Below are 12862 nucleotides of genomic sequence, written 5' to 3'. Positions count from 1 at the left end.
AACTGGACATAAAACACTCTGAAGTTTGGAGAGTTTGCATGTTTCTAAATGGAGATTTGGATCTGAATTTCATTGCTGGCCTATTAAACAATCACTACTCAGAATCTAGGTTTAATATTCAGACCATGAATAGTTAAATTTTTCAGTATAACATCTCATTTCACTTATTTCAATGGGCTTTCAAAAATAGGGAGAATTTTAGAGATAATTATCCTAAAATATTTTGTGGTTTCACCCTATCAGTATTAAGATCAGAATTCACATTACTTAAGGAAAAGTGAAAGTATTTTTAATCCCTATCTGCAAGCAGTTGGGATTTTCCGAAAACTAATAGTGCATGTAGTCACCCAAATACTGTGGGTATCAGTGTTGGCTTTGTAAATCTTGACATTTGATACCAAATGGCTAAGATAAAAAAACTCTTTGAAAGTAACAGTGTCAAAATCTCAGGAACTCACCAAGAGAAGGGTTCAAATGATCGAAAACTTAAGGTCAGTGAAATAAGTGTTTGACTGGAGGACTTGAATCTTCTTGTCAGTTGGACACATGACCAGCTGTGCTATGGATTTAGATTTTTTTTTTTAATTTTGCTTTATCTTTACCTTTTGTAATGTAACCAAGCATATGAATTTACTGTAGGTAGAGGAAAAGCACCACTGTGTTACTTACCCACTTCTTTGAACCATCCTTCTTACCTTATATTCATCATCCATAATCTCTATTCTCTCCCTTGCCTGAACTCTTGTCCTGTGTCTTGGTTTGTGTTTGTCTTGTCTAACTTCATGTCAGTTCATTTCAGGTACTGAGGACCCTCATCTCTCATTGACTTCAGTGCATTTCAGGTGTTCAGCACATTGCAGGATCAGGGTCTTTGTGGAAGGAAAGGATCATATGATTCATTATTATGCATTATTCAATATGTTGTGTAGTTTCGTACTGTAGATACCTCAAAAAATAAATATTAAGACAATCTCCCTGCTCAGAGAAGTACCTTGCTCTCTGATTTTAAAGTATTCTGTAAATTTATGGTGCTACGTGTGATTTTTAATATTATAATCCAAATTGGCCATAATTATTCAGTCATTGTACTTGTTTTATCAGATTTCATGCCAGAAGATAATAATTGTTAATATATGACAACATATGTAAAAGCTGAATTGTAATAATTTCATTTCTCTTTCCAGGGGGTGGAGGGAGGGAAATGACATTTGGCATCAGCAGTTCTCTGACTGAAGTAAATACCATTTTGTGGAGCCCCAGTGCAGGCTTATATTTGGCAACACATTTTCGGAACACCTTCCTTTCAGCTGGTGATGCTCTCAGTATCCAGCAGACGGCAGCATTCTTTATTAGACTTTATCAATCTCTACCCCAGCAGGGAATGATGATTAAATCTAAATCAAGATTACCTGTCATGCCAGCTGTAATATGTTAATGGATTGCAACTGTTACTGAGAGGGTAAAATTTTTAAGGGGAAATAGGAAACCAAAAATGAAATTTTAGGATCTGGTGATTACAGTCTTTAGTCACTTCTTACCACTCCTATGGTAAGTTCCTCAGGGCAGGGGCTGTGTATTTTCCTATGTGCTTGTACAGCTCTAAGTAGAACAGCCCTCAGTCATGAGAGTGGGGGTGTTACTGGGAATTACTGCAATACAAAAATAATGTATTATAGAGTGTACATTTTTTTCAAGAATATGGGACGCACAAAAAATACATACTTAGATGCTGGGTTTCTTCTGCCAGAAAATGTATATGATAAATAAATCTCTGCCTAGGAGGATTACATACCATTTCTGCAGAATTCTATTGCCCTCTACTGGTTCACTGTACACAGCTGTGATTTGGTAATGCTGACTAATATAAGATGACCTTTTATGGGTTTCATGGTGAAATAACAGTAGACAGACAACATGAGGGCTCAGTGTACCACTCACATTTAAAAGGGAATACGAATCTAAATACTCTTGAGTGTTTTATTTATTTTGTATTATGTTTTTTATTTTGTATCCAAGGGTAAATGCAAAAATAGTTTTCCTAACAGCAGTGAGCCAACACAGCTAGTTCTCTTTTGTGCACTATATCCCTTTACATTTATGTGTATAAATATCTGTGGCCCCAACCTTACAGATGGGAGGACCCCCATTGACTTCAACAAGCTTCCACAAGAGCACAGGGCTTTGCCTATACAGAGCCCACCGCAGGATTGAAGACTATACCTATAAATACAAGTAAATATGTATGTTTGAGATACAGCTATATACACACACAATATAATATGCATGTGTACCCATACACTAAAGCTCCTGCAATCTGATTTATATGGCAGGACATCTATGCCTGAATGTAGTCCCACTGAACTTAATGGAAGTCTGTGAGGGCACACTGCAGATCTTAGTGCAGAATCAGGGCCATATAATGAGTGTGTGTGTGTGTGATTGTGTGTGTGTGTACGTGTACGTGGAAAGTATTGGATGTGGAAAGTGAGAATGCATCTTTTTTCTGTAATATCAGTATTTTTAAAGACTATTTTAAAATGTAAAGTTGGTTGTACTCATTTTGAGTAAGAGGATCCGTGAGAAGTAAATTCTAGGTATGCAAGGATATACATGAGAATGAATGAATTTACAGATAAGAGGTCCATAGTGATTTCAAAATCTACCTTTGTATTGATTATTACATAACATATAGACTTCTTAGTAATATTAGTCTGCTGAGAGAGCACAGCATACCTTGCAGGAGAAGTTAGCTCATGTTCAGAATGTTCCTATGGCTCAAATGACATCAGACAAACAGCTTTATATCAAAGACTTCTTATTAGTTCAGAAGCTTTGGTGAAATCCTTGAGAATTGAATGAGAATTACATATTTCATGTTTATGTTTGAGTTAATTATGAGCACATACTTCAATGAGGTAAATTATGGCAGAACATTACATGTTATTTTCTGAAGTGTTCCATTTCAAAATATCTATTCTGTGATTGTTCATAAATACATGGCAAATGATCAGACGTTTAAGTGCATCATTACTTGTTCTTAGAAGAAAACACAGTGTAGAAACAGAATTGTTCAGAGGACTTCAAAACTAGTCTTTCAAAAATTTGAATAGTAGTTTGCTACTCTTTGGTATGGAAGGCCCTTTCTGTCTGATATTGAAACACTACACTGGCTGTTCTGCATATTTTATAGTTAAAAATATCAAATTGAGTATGAATGAAAGTAGTTTGCAACGTGTTGTTGTCAAGGAAGTGTTGTTCCTTGACTTTAGCAAAGCTTTTGACAGTCTCCCACAGTATTCTTGCCAGCAAGTTAAAGAAGTGTGGGCTGGATGAATGGACTATAAGGTGGATAAAAAGCTGGCTAGATAGTCAGGCTCAACGGGTAGTGGTCAATGGCTCCATGTCTAGTTGGCAGCCAGTATCAAGTGGAGTGCCCCCGGGGTTGGTCCTCGGGCCGGTTTTGTTCAATATCTTCATTAATGATGTGGAGGATGGTGTGGATTGCACCCTCAGCAAGTTCGCAGATGACACTAAACTGGGAGGAGAGGTAGATACGCTGGAGGGTAGGGATAGGATACAGAGGGACCTAGACAAACTGGAGGATTGGGCCAAAAGAAATCTGATGAGGTTCAACGAGGACAAGTGCAGAGTCCTGCACTTAGGATGGAAGAATCCCATGCACCGCTACAAAATAGGGACTGAATGGCTCGGCACCAGTTCTGCAGAAAAGGACCTAGGGGTTACAGTGGACGAGAAGCTGGATATGAGTCAACAGTGTGCCCTTGTTGCCAAGAAGGCCAATGGCATTTTGGGGTGTATAAGTAGGGGCATTGCCAGCAGATCGAGGGACGTGATCGTTCCCCTCTATTCGACATTGGTGAGGCCTCATCTGGAGGACTGTGCCCAGTTTTGGGCCCCACACTACAAGAAGGATGTGGAAAAATTGGAAAGAGTCTAGCAGAGGGCAACAAAAATGATTAGGGGACTGGAACACATGACTTATGAGGAGAGGCTGAGGGAACTGGGGTTATTTAGTCTGCGGAAGAGAAGAATGAGGGGGGATTTGATAGCTGCTTTCAACTACCTGAAAGGGAGTTTGAAAGAGGGTGGATCTAGACTATTCTCAGTAGTAGCAGATGACAGAACGAGGAGTAATGGTCTCAAGTTGCAGTGGGGGAGATTTAGGTTGGATATTCGGAAAAACGTTTTCACTAGGAGGGTGGTGAAGCACTCGAATGGGTTACCTAGGGAGGTGGTGGAATCTCCTTCCTAAGAAGTTTTTAAGATCAGGCTTGACAAAGCTCTGGCTGGGATGATTTAGTTGGGATTGGCCCTGCTTTGAGCAGGGGCTTGGACTAGATGACTTCCTGAGGTCCCTTCCAACGCTGATATGCTATGATTCTATATATTAGTTTATGTAAAATATATCTTTCAGGTGCAGACTATCTTTTATGTGATGTTTAACAATTGTTAGTGTGGTACTTTGTACTAAACTAGATGTAAATATGCATATCCTTCATCATCCAGACTTACTGCTGCTGTAGCTATAACAACTTCTTCGAGTGCTGGTTCCTATATATATTCCCCTATGGGTATGCACGCACTCCATGCACCGGACACCGGAGAATTATAGTAAGTATTGTGCTTTGGTCCATGCCTGTACCCCAGCTTTCCTCGTGCGCCATGCCAAGGCTATAAGGGGCAGTGCAGACTGACATCTCTCCAGTTGTTTCTCATGGCTGGAGTTGGAATATCCAGTGTCTAGAACTGATCCTCTTCAGCATTTTTTCCAGTGACTATTTTTCAGAGTTTTATAAAGTTAGTTGCTATTGTTAGTAGTTCATTAGTTTAGATAGTAGTTATTTCAAAACCTCACCTGGGGAATCCTCTGATCCCCTAGTGCAGGACTTAATTATGCCCAGGCTTCCAGACATTAAGAATTGCATCTCATGCCCTCACTCCTGATGTGTCAGGGACAACTGCCAGCTCTACCTCTGCTGCCTCAGACAAGCTCATATTTCTGCTAAGTGCAGTATCTGCCATTGCTTTCCTAACCAAATGTGACAGGCATGAGAATTCCAGCTTCAGAAACACCTGATGGAACACTCCATGAGGCCCCAATCAAATCCAAGCCAGGGAGACCCCCCTGCATATCAGCTGAAACATTGATGAGTACACATTCTAGCTCAGTGTCTGACTCAGGAAAGGGAAGGACCCTTTGTCTGGGCATTCTCACTAGTATAAGGGGTACTCTCATAACCGTAAAAATAGATTGCCTCCTAGTTCTAAGAGAAAGGATCTCTCCCCACTCCATACAAGTTGGGCAAGTCCTTGCACCCAGGACACAAAGATTTAGGTTCTCCTAAATTTCATGGCAGTGATCAGAAGGCGCATATGAGCAAGGGTCCTTCAGTACTGTTACATGCGCCACCATTGACACTGAATATGGTACCAACTAAAACTAAGCATCAGGACCTGAAGGACCAGCCATGATCACATGGTCAGAGGCTCCTTCACATGCAGTATCTTCACAGCCCCAAAAGGAACCACCAATTACTAAGAGTTCCTTTACACCAACTCCGCTGGCACAAGGCAACAACCTGCAACCTTCCAAGGCTCCAGTATACTACACCACTCCAGGGGATATCTTCATCCTCCTGGAGCCGCAGTCTCCCCTGTTGTTAGGACCAACCCTCAACAGGGAGATCCTAAGACCAGGGAAAAGCCCATCTCCCAATCCATCCATTAGCTGCAGCTTCCCAACACCAGTACTGACAGCACCACCAATGGAACCAGATCGGACCTTCTCATCATTGGGAGAGTCAGACATACTGGTGAAACATCGTTCCCTCCACCAAGGCAGTTCAGCCCAGAGAGGGGATGGAGAATCTTCTACTACCTGTCTCATCCATCCTGGTTGTGACCCATCCTCAGAAACAATGTCTTGGGAATCACAACTTACATTTGAACCCTCAAATTGGCCTTACTGGGGACTATGGGACTTGTATGAATGGCATTCAGAATCCATGCTATCCAATAGGGAGTCTTTCCACCTCTCCCCTCCAAGAGGCCAATCAGAACCTCCTGAGCTTATGGAAGAGGAAAAAGGTGAACCGGATCCTTGGTACCACCAATACCAGCAAATATTTCTCCCTTCTCCCCCAGTGGGGCATTTGTTCCTGCCTCACCGTTTCTTTCAGTTGGCCACAGACAGTTTCAAGAGCTGCTTCAGAGAGTAGCAGAAGAGCTCCAAATCCCTTTAGATGAGGTCCAGGACTCTCAACGCAAGCTTGTGTACATTCTACCACCTACGGGATCTAGCTGACTAGCACTCCCAGTCAACGAGGCCATACTGGAACCTGCAAGAACTGTGTGGAATGCACCAGCAACCTGTGCTTCTACCCCTAAGAAGGCAGAAAAGCAGTATTTTGCCCCAGCTAAGGAAGCAGAGTTCTTGTTCTCCAATCCTGTCCCACACTCCCTAGTCATCCAACCAGCCATGGAAAAGTTGAGATAACAATATGCAAGAGCTGCCCTTGCAGATAAGGATGCCAAGAGTTTAGACCTTATGGTGAGAAGGGTATTTACTTCCACCAGCCTCTAATTTAGAATTTCCAACTAACAGGCCCTCGTGGCAAACGGACAATTACCTGTAAATGGGCACTCACCTCTTGAGTGCCTCCGAGCAGCTGGGTGCTGTATCACAGTCCTTTTCGTGGTGCCGGTCTCACCCTGGGGGCTGCCAGCTAAACCACAAAGTCCAAATGAATCCCTTCCGTGGTATTAGTCCCTTTGCCTTGGTAGGGTCTTAAACCTCAGTTCTAGGCCTTTTAAATTCAGCCTTTTGTTTGGGCTCCCATATAAGCCCTCTCCCCTTCTTGGGGTTTATGCCACTTTACCCATGGCTGATAGGGGAACCGAGGCCCACACACTACTTTGGGTTCCAAGCCAGGGATCCTATACACAGCAGTCCACGTACTGCTTACTTGAATCCTTTGCTGATATTTCCCTGGTCTTCTTCATACCGGGCCCTTTTAACTCCAGCCCTCTCTCAGGGCCAGTGTCTTCTGGTTATTCTCTCTCTACAATCCCAGCTATGTACGTTCAGCCAGCTATAGATCTGTCTAATAGTTGGCTCTTTGGCCCAAGAGGAGAACCCTTCTTCACTCCTCTGGTCCCAGCCAGAAACTCACCTGCTAAGGCCAGGCAGCTCCTTTTTTTGTGGTCCAGCAGGACCCTGATTGGGTGTTCCTAGCTCTTCTGGCCCTTGGAGGACCAGGTCTCTTGTGGTTTTCAAAATGGCTGCTCAGAAGAATCCTCTCTAAGCAAACCTGGAGGACCCGTCTTCAGTGCTCTTTTCCTCTCAACCTATTGCTTCTTGGGACACAGTGAGTAGAACCACAGGGCCCTCAGGATGGAGCCTCAAAGGCCAAATGCACTCCATCAAATTACTCCAGGAGAACAGGCTTCAATTTCAAACCCATGATTTTTATTTGGAAATCTGATATTTTGCTAATATGTTGGTTATTTGAAATTATATGATTGCATTTCTTACTCTGAAATACAAAAACTACAGAATAAACTTTACATGGATGAAGGAATATCCTAACACTTCTTCGACGATCCATTATTCATACTGAATGGCTTTAGAATATCAGTAATAAAAAGTGAACGATTACATACTGTTTGGCAGCTAAGCTATATTTTGTATTAAAAAATTATTCTTTAAAGATACCATCATCACAGGATTTTCACTCGTGAGTCTTGCCTCCAGTGCAACCCAAGCAGGCCCTGTCTTGTACTGGCAGATCGAGACTCTAGAATGAGAATCATCCTTTGAGATGATATCTTCAAAGAAGCAAAATTACATGTAAGTAATTTTTCTTTTTCCCGTGTTATGATAGATCTGAAGGGATACATTGCAATGGATCTTATGTGACTACAGCTTTTAAAGTAAACAAAACTCCAAATAGATAGATAAAGTGTACTGAGCCTGCATATTCCACTGTTGTAAAAATATATCAATATACACATTGATGATTATTTTAACTGATATTCTTATTTCTGTGCTTTCAGAAACTGGCACCTGGAGTTAGTCAGTTTGCTTACACCTGTGTACAAGACCACTCTATATGGGCTAACCAACAGTTTTGGGAAACCACGTTTTATAGTGATGTGCAAAATCAAGTTCGTTCCTTGTATCTCACAGCTAGGGAAGACAATCATACAATACATTTGAAACAAAAGGTAAGAGAATATATAAAATAAATGAAGTACAAAAAAACTATGTTACTGCAGTATAGTGGCTGACATTTTACATGCAACAAAAGTCATGAAGATGTAAGTTTATGGCTCTCACCAGTTCTACAAATGTAGTGTTTGCTTGTTACTATTTCCACATTAAATAGATATATGTTATTAACTTTGTTCTGTAATCTGCATCTGAAATTTATCTAAGTTATGGGGGCAAAGTTGTGAAATATAACTTGTGGACATACTTTACAGTATATTGCCCTTGATTTATGTGCAGATTAATGACAAATAATAAAACTTTAATTTTTTTTTACCCACTGATACCCAAAGGTCTCCATCACAGGGAGTTATTCCCAGGTATGAAGGAAAGTTCTGAATTTCATTGCTGTCTCAACTTTAACATTCCACTAAAATATATTTTCCTTTAATTTCCTAAGCAAAAAAAAATCCTTTTAGTGACTTTATAGTATGCAAACTTTATATTGCATTTCAGAGACATTTTGCTAAGCAGGAAAACAGCTTTAACCTTGTTGATTCATCAGCACTCAGCTCCCTTAACTTCAGATCATTTATATCTCCCAAACAACATAATTTACTGTCGCAGCTGGGGGAAAGTGTTTCTGTAATGGAGGAATGGATGAATGATGTGCACATTCAGAAAATACTAAAATAAGAATGTTCCACCAAGCTGTGTATCATCATGCCAGGTGTGATCTACTGGACCATCCCTATCCTCTTCTGTTATGTGAGCTCCCCAGAACCATCATCCCTAATCATGTGATTTGAGAGATAAGTACTACCAAGGACATATGATGAGAAGAGAGAGAGTTGCAGAGTATAAATCCACATATCGATATGGGCTTGGGAAGAGTGAGATGCAGAGAATGCACCCTCAGTCATGTGGTTTGTCAGGGGGATGGGAAAAGTTGCTGAATGAGGCAGTCCCCTGTCCACTTGTGGTGTGTGGAAAGCTGCGGAGGGAAGGAAATTGCTGTAAGGGAGGAGACACAGGCAGACACCCATATTCACATTCCCAAATAATGTATAATTGTACTGAAAATTACTTGGAAAAATGTTTCCACATTGAATAGATCCCTGCTATTTTAATTCTTTATCACCAGCTAAATGAGGGTACATGATATCAGCTACCAGATGTCTTTATTTGAATTTCCTCGGGCTATCATATAATTAGCCAACATGCCATCTACCGTGTTTACAGAAAGCAAATGCTTGAATTGGAATCCAGCATGTGAAAACATGAACATTTAAGCTGTGCTATAAATTATGTATATCTACACAAGCCTCACCTGAACACCATAGGACTTTGGACAAAATCATCAGTGTCAGGCAATTAGGGTATGTCTACACTACGAAATTAGGTCAATTTTATAGAAGTCGATTTTTAGAAATCGATTTTATACAGTCGATTGTGTATGTCCACACTAAGTGCATTAAGTCAGAGGAGCGCATCCTCACTACCATGGCTAGCTTCGACTTAGCTATCCCACAGGTCCCGCAGTCTCCGCCGCCCATTGGAATTCTGGGTTAAGCTCCCAATGCCTGATGGGGCAAAAACATTGTTGCGGGTGGTTTTTCGTACATGTCGTCAGTCGCCCCTCCCTCTGTGAAAGCAACGGCAGACAATTGTTTTGCGCCTTTTTCCTGCGCAGACGCCATACCACGGCAAGCGTGCAGCCCGCTCAGCTCAGCTCACCGACACCACCGCTGTTGTGTCGTGGGTGCTGCTGGCAGCAGACGGTGCAGTAGGACTGCTAACCGTCGTCATACACCGCTTCCGCTGCAATTCTGCTCTGCTGCTATTGTCTCAATAGCGAATTTCTCCATGTTGTCTGTCATGGGCTCCCGGGTAAGTGTGTTCTTCCTTGGGAAATGTGCGCGGTGCTAACCGTCGTCCTCCACTGCTTCCGCTGCAACTCTGCTCTCGTAGTCTCATGAATCCACCTCACAGGTCCTCTCTTCGTTTTCTATAAATATCTATTCTTGTGGAATCCGTCGTCAGCCACCGCTTCCGCTGCTCTCCTGCAGAGGCCATACCACAGCAAGCATGGAGCCCGCTCAGATCACCGCGGCAGTTATGAGCACTGTAAACACCTCGCGCATTATCCTGCAGTATGTGCAGAACCAGAACCTGCAAAAGCAGGCGAGCAGGCGACGGCAGTGCAATGACGAGAGTGATGAGGACGTGGACACAGACTTCTCCCAAAACACGGGCCCCGGCAATTTGGACATCCTGGTGGCAATGGGGCAGGCTCATGCTGTGGAACGCCGATTCTGGGCCCGTGAAACAAGCACAGACTGGTGGGACCGCATAACGTTGCAGGTTGGGATGATTCCCAGTGGCTGTGAAACTTTTGCATGCGTAAGGGCACTTTCATGGAACTTTGTGACTTGCTTTCCCTTTCCCTGAAGCACAAGAATATCAAGATGAGAGCAGCCCTCACAGTTCACAAGTGAGTGGCGATAGCCTCTGGAAGCTTGCAACACTGGACAGCTACCAGTCAGTCGGGAATCAATTTGGAGTGGGCAAATCTACTGTGGGGGCTGCTGTGATCCAAGTAGCCAACGCAATCACTGAGCTGCTGCTATCAAGGGTAGTGACTCTGGGAAATGTGAAGGTCATAGTGGATGGCTTTGCTGCAGTGGGATTCCTTAACTGTGGTGGGCCGATAGACGGAAACATATCCCTATCTTGGGACAGGACCACCTTGGCAGCCAGTACATAAACCGCAAGGGGTACTTTTCAGTGGTGCTGCAAGCACTGGTGGATCACAAGGGACGTTTCACCGACATCAACGTGGGATGGCCGGGAAAGGTACATGATGCTCACATCTTCAGGAACTCTGGTCTGTTTGAGCAGCTGCAGGAAGGGACTTACTTCCCAGACCAGAAAATAACTGTTGGGGATGTTGAAATGCCTATAGTTATCCTTGGGGACCCAGCCTATCCCTTAATTCCATGGTTCATGAAGCCATACACAGGCAGCCTGGACAGTAGTAAGGAGCAGTTCAACTATAGGCTGAGGAAGTGCAGAATGGTGGTAGAATGTGCATTTGGACATTTAAAAGCGCGCTGGCGCAGTTTACTGACTCGGTTAGGCCTCAGCAAAACCAATATTCCCATTGTTATTGCTGTTTGCTGTGTGCGCCACAATATCTGTGAGAGTAGGAGGGAGACATTTATGGCAGAGTGGGAGTTTGTGGCAAATCGCCTGGCCACTGATTACACGCAGCCAGACACCAGGGCAATTAGAAGAGTACAGCAGGGCGTGCTGTGCATCAGAGAAGCTTTGAAAACCAGGTTCATGACTGGCCAGGCTACAGTGTGACAGTTCTGTTTGTTTCTCCTTGATGAAAACCCATCACCTTGGTTCACTCTACTTCGCTATAAGCCAACCGCCCTCCCCAATTCGATCACCGCTTGCAGAAGCAATAAAATCATTGTTGTTTCAAAATCATGCATTCTTTATTAATTCATCACACAAATAGGGGAATAACTGCCAAGGTAGCCCAGGAGGGGTGTGGGAGGAGGGAAGGGCAAGGCCACACTGCACTTCAAAACCTATTGAATTCCAGCCTTCTGTTACTTGGGCAGTCCTCTGGGGTGGAGTGGTTGGGTGCCCGGAGGCACCCCCCCTCGTTCTTGGGCGTCTGGGTGAGGAGGCTATGGAACTTGGGGAGGAGGGTGGGTGGTTACACAGGGGCTGCAGTGGTTGTCTGTGCTCCTGCTGCCTTTCCTGCAGCTCCACTAGACGCTGGAGCATATCAGTTTGATCCCCCAGTAGCCTCAGCATTGCATCCTGCCTCCTCTCATCGCACTGCTGCCACCTCTCATCTTGCTCCCGGAGATGATAGGGGGAGCATTGAAACATTTGCAGCTGTGGGAGGGAAAAAAGGGAGAGTAGTATTTAAAAAGACACATTTTAGAGAACAATGGGTAGACTCTTTCATGGTGAACTAAGCTGTTAACATTACATAGCACATGTGCTTTCAGTACAAGGTCGCATTTTGCCTCTTATATTGAGGGCCTGCCGATTTGGTGTGAGAGGTCACACACGCAGGGCCGGGCAACAGAATTCGGCTTGCAGGCAGCCATGGTAAGCCACAGTCTTTCGGTTTCTTCAACCTTCATAACATGTGGGAATGGTTTCAAACAGGAGCGCCCTCCTTTCCAATACCAAGCACCCGTTGGGTTGGCCATTTAAAAGGACGGGCTGCGGTTTTCGGGGTAGTGTGCAGCACAAACCCAACTAAACCCCCCACCTACCCAATTCTCTGGGATGATCACTCTCCTGAGGATAACACAGAGAGATAAAGAACGGATGTTGCTTGAACGCCAGCAAACACCAGGACCATACGCTGCCATGCTTTGTTATGCAATGATTCCAGACTACGTGCTACTGGGCTGGTGTGGTAAAGTGTCCTACCATGGAGGACGCAATAAGGCTGCCCTCCCCAGAAACCTTTTGCAAAGGCTTTTGGAGTACCTCCAGGAGAGCTTCATGGAGATGTCCCTGGAGGATTTCTGCTCCATCCCCAAACACGTTACCAGACTTTTCAGCAGTAGCTGTACTGGCCGCGAGTGCATCCCA

The 12862-nt window shown here is 43.6% G+C and overlaps 1 protein-coding gene across 4 annotated transcripts in view; it reads left to right on the top strand.

Annotated features, from left to right (window-relative positions):
• SBF2 (SET binding factor 2) overlaps positions 1–12862 on the top strand; it is a 563151-nt gene that overhangs the window by 442619 nt on the left and 107670 nt on the right. For all 4 annotated transcript variants that reach the window (XM_074955034.1, XM_074955032.1, XM_074955033.1 and 1 more), the window contains exon 18: positions 8077–8247. In XM_074955034.1, the coding sequence (XP_074811135.1) occupies positions 8077–8247 (171 nt within the window). The remainder of the gene's footprint in view (positions 1–8076; positions 8248–12862) is intronic.

This window comes from Natator depressus, chromosome 6 (assembly GCF_965152275.1).
Source record: "Natator depressus isolate rNatDep1 chromosome 6, rNatDep2.hap1, whole genome shotgun sequence".
In the NCBI taxonomy this organism is placed as follows: Eukaryota; Metazoa; Chordata; order Testudines; family Cheloniidae; genus Natator; species Natator depressus.
The sequence above is the reverse complement of the archived record's forward strand: the minus strand, read 5'-3'. Positions and strand labels throughout refer to the sequence as shown.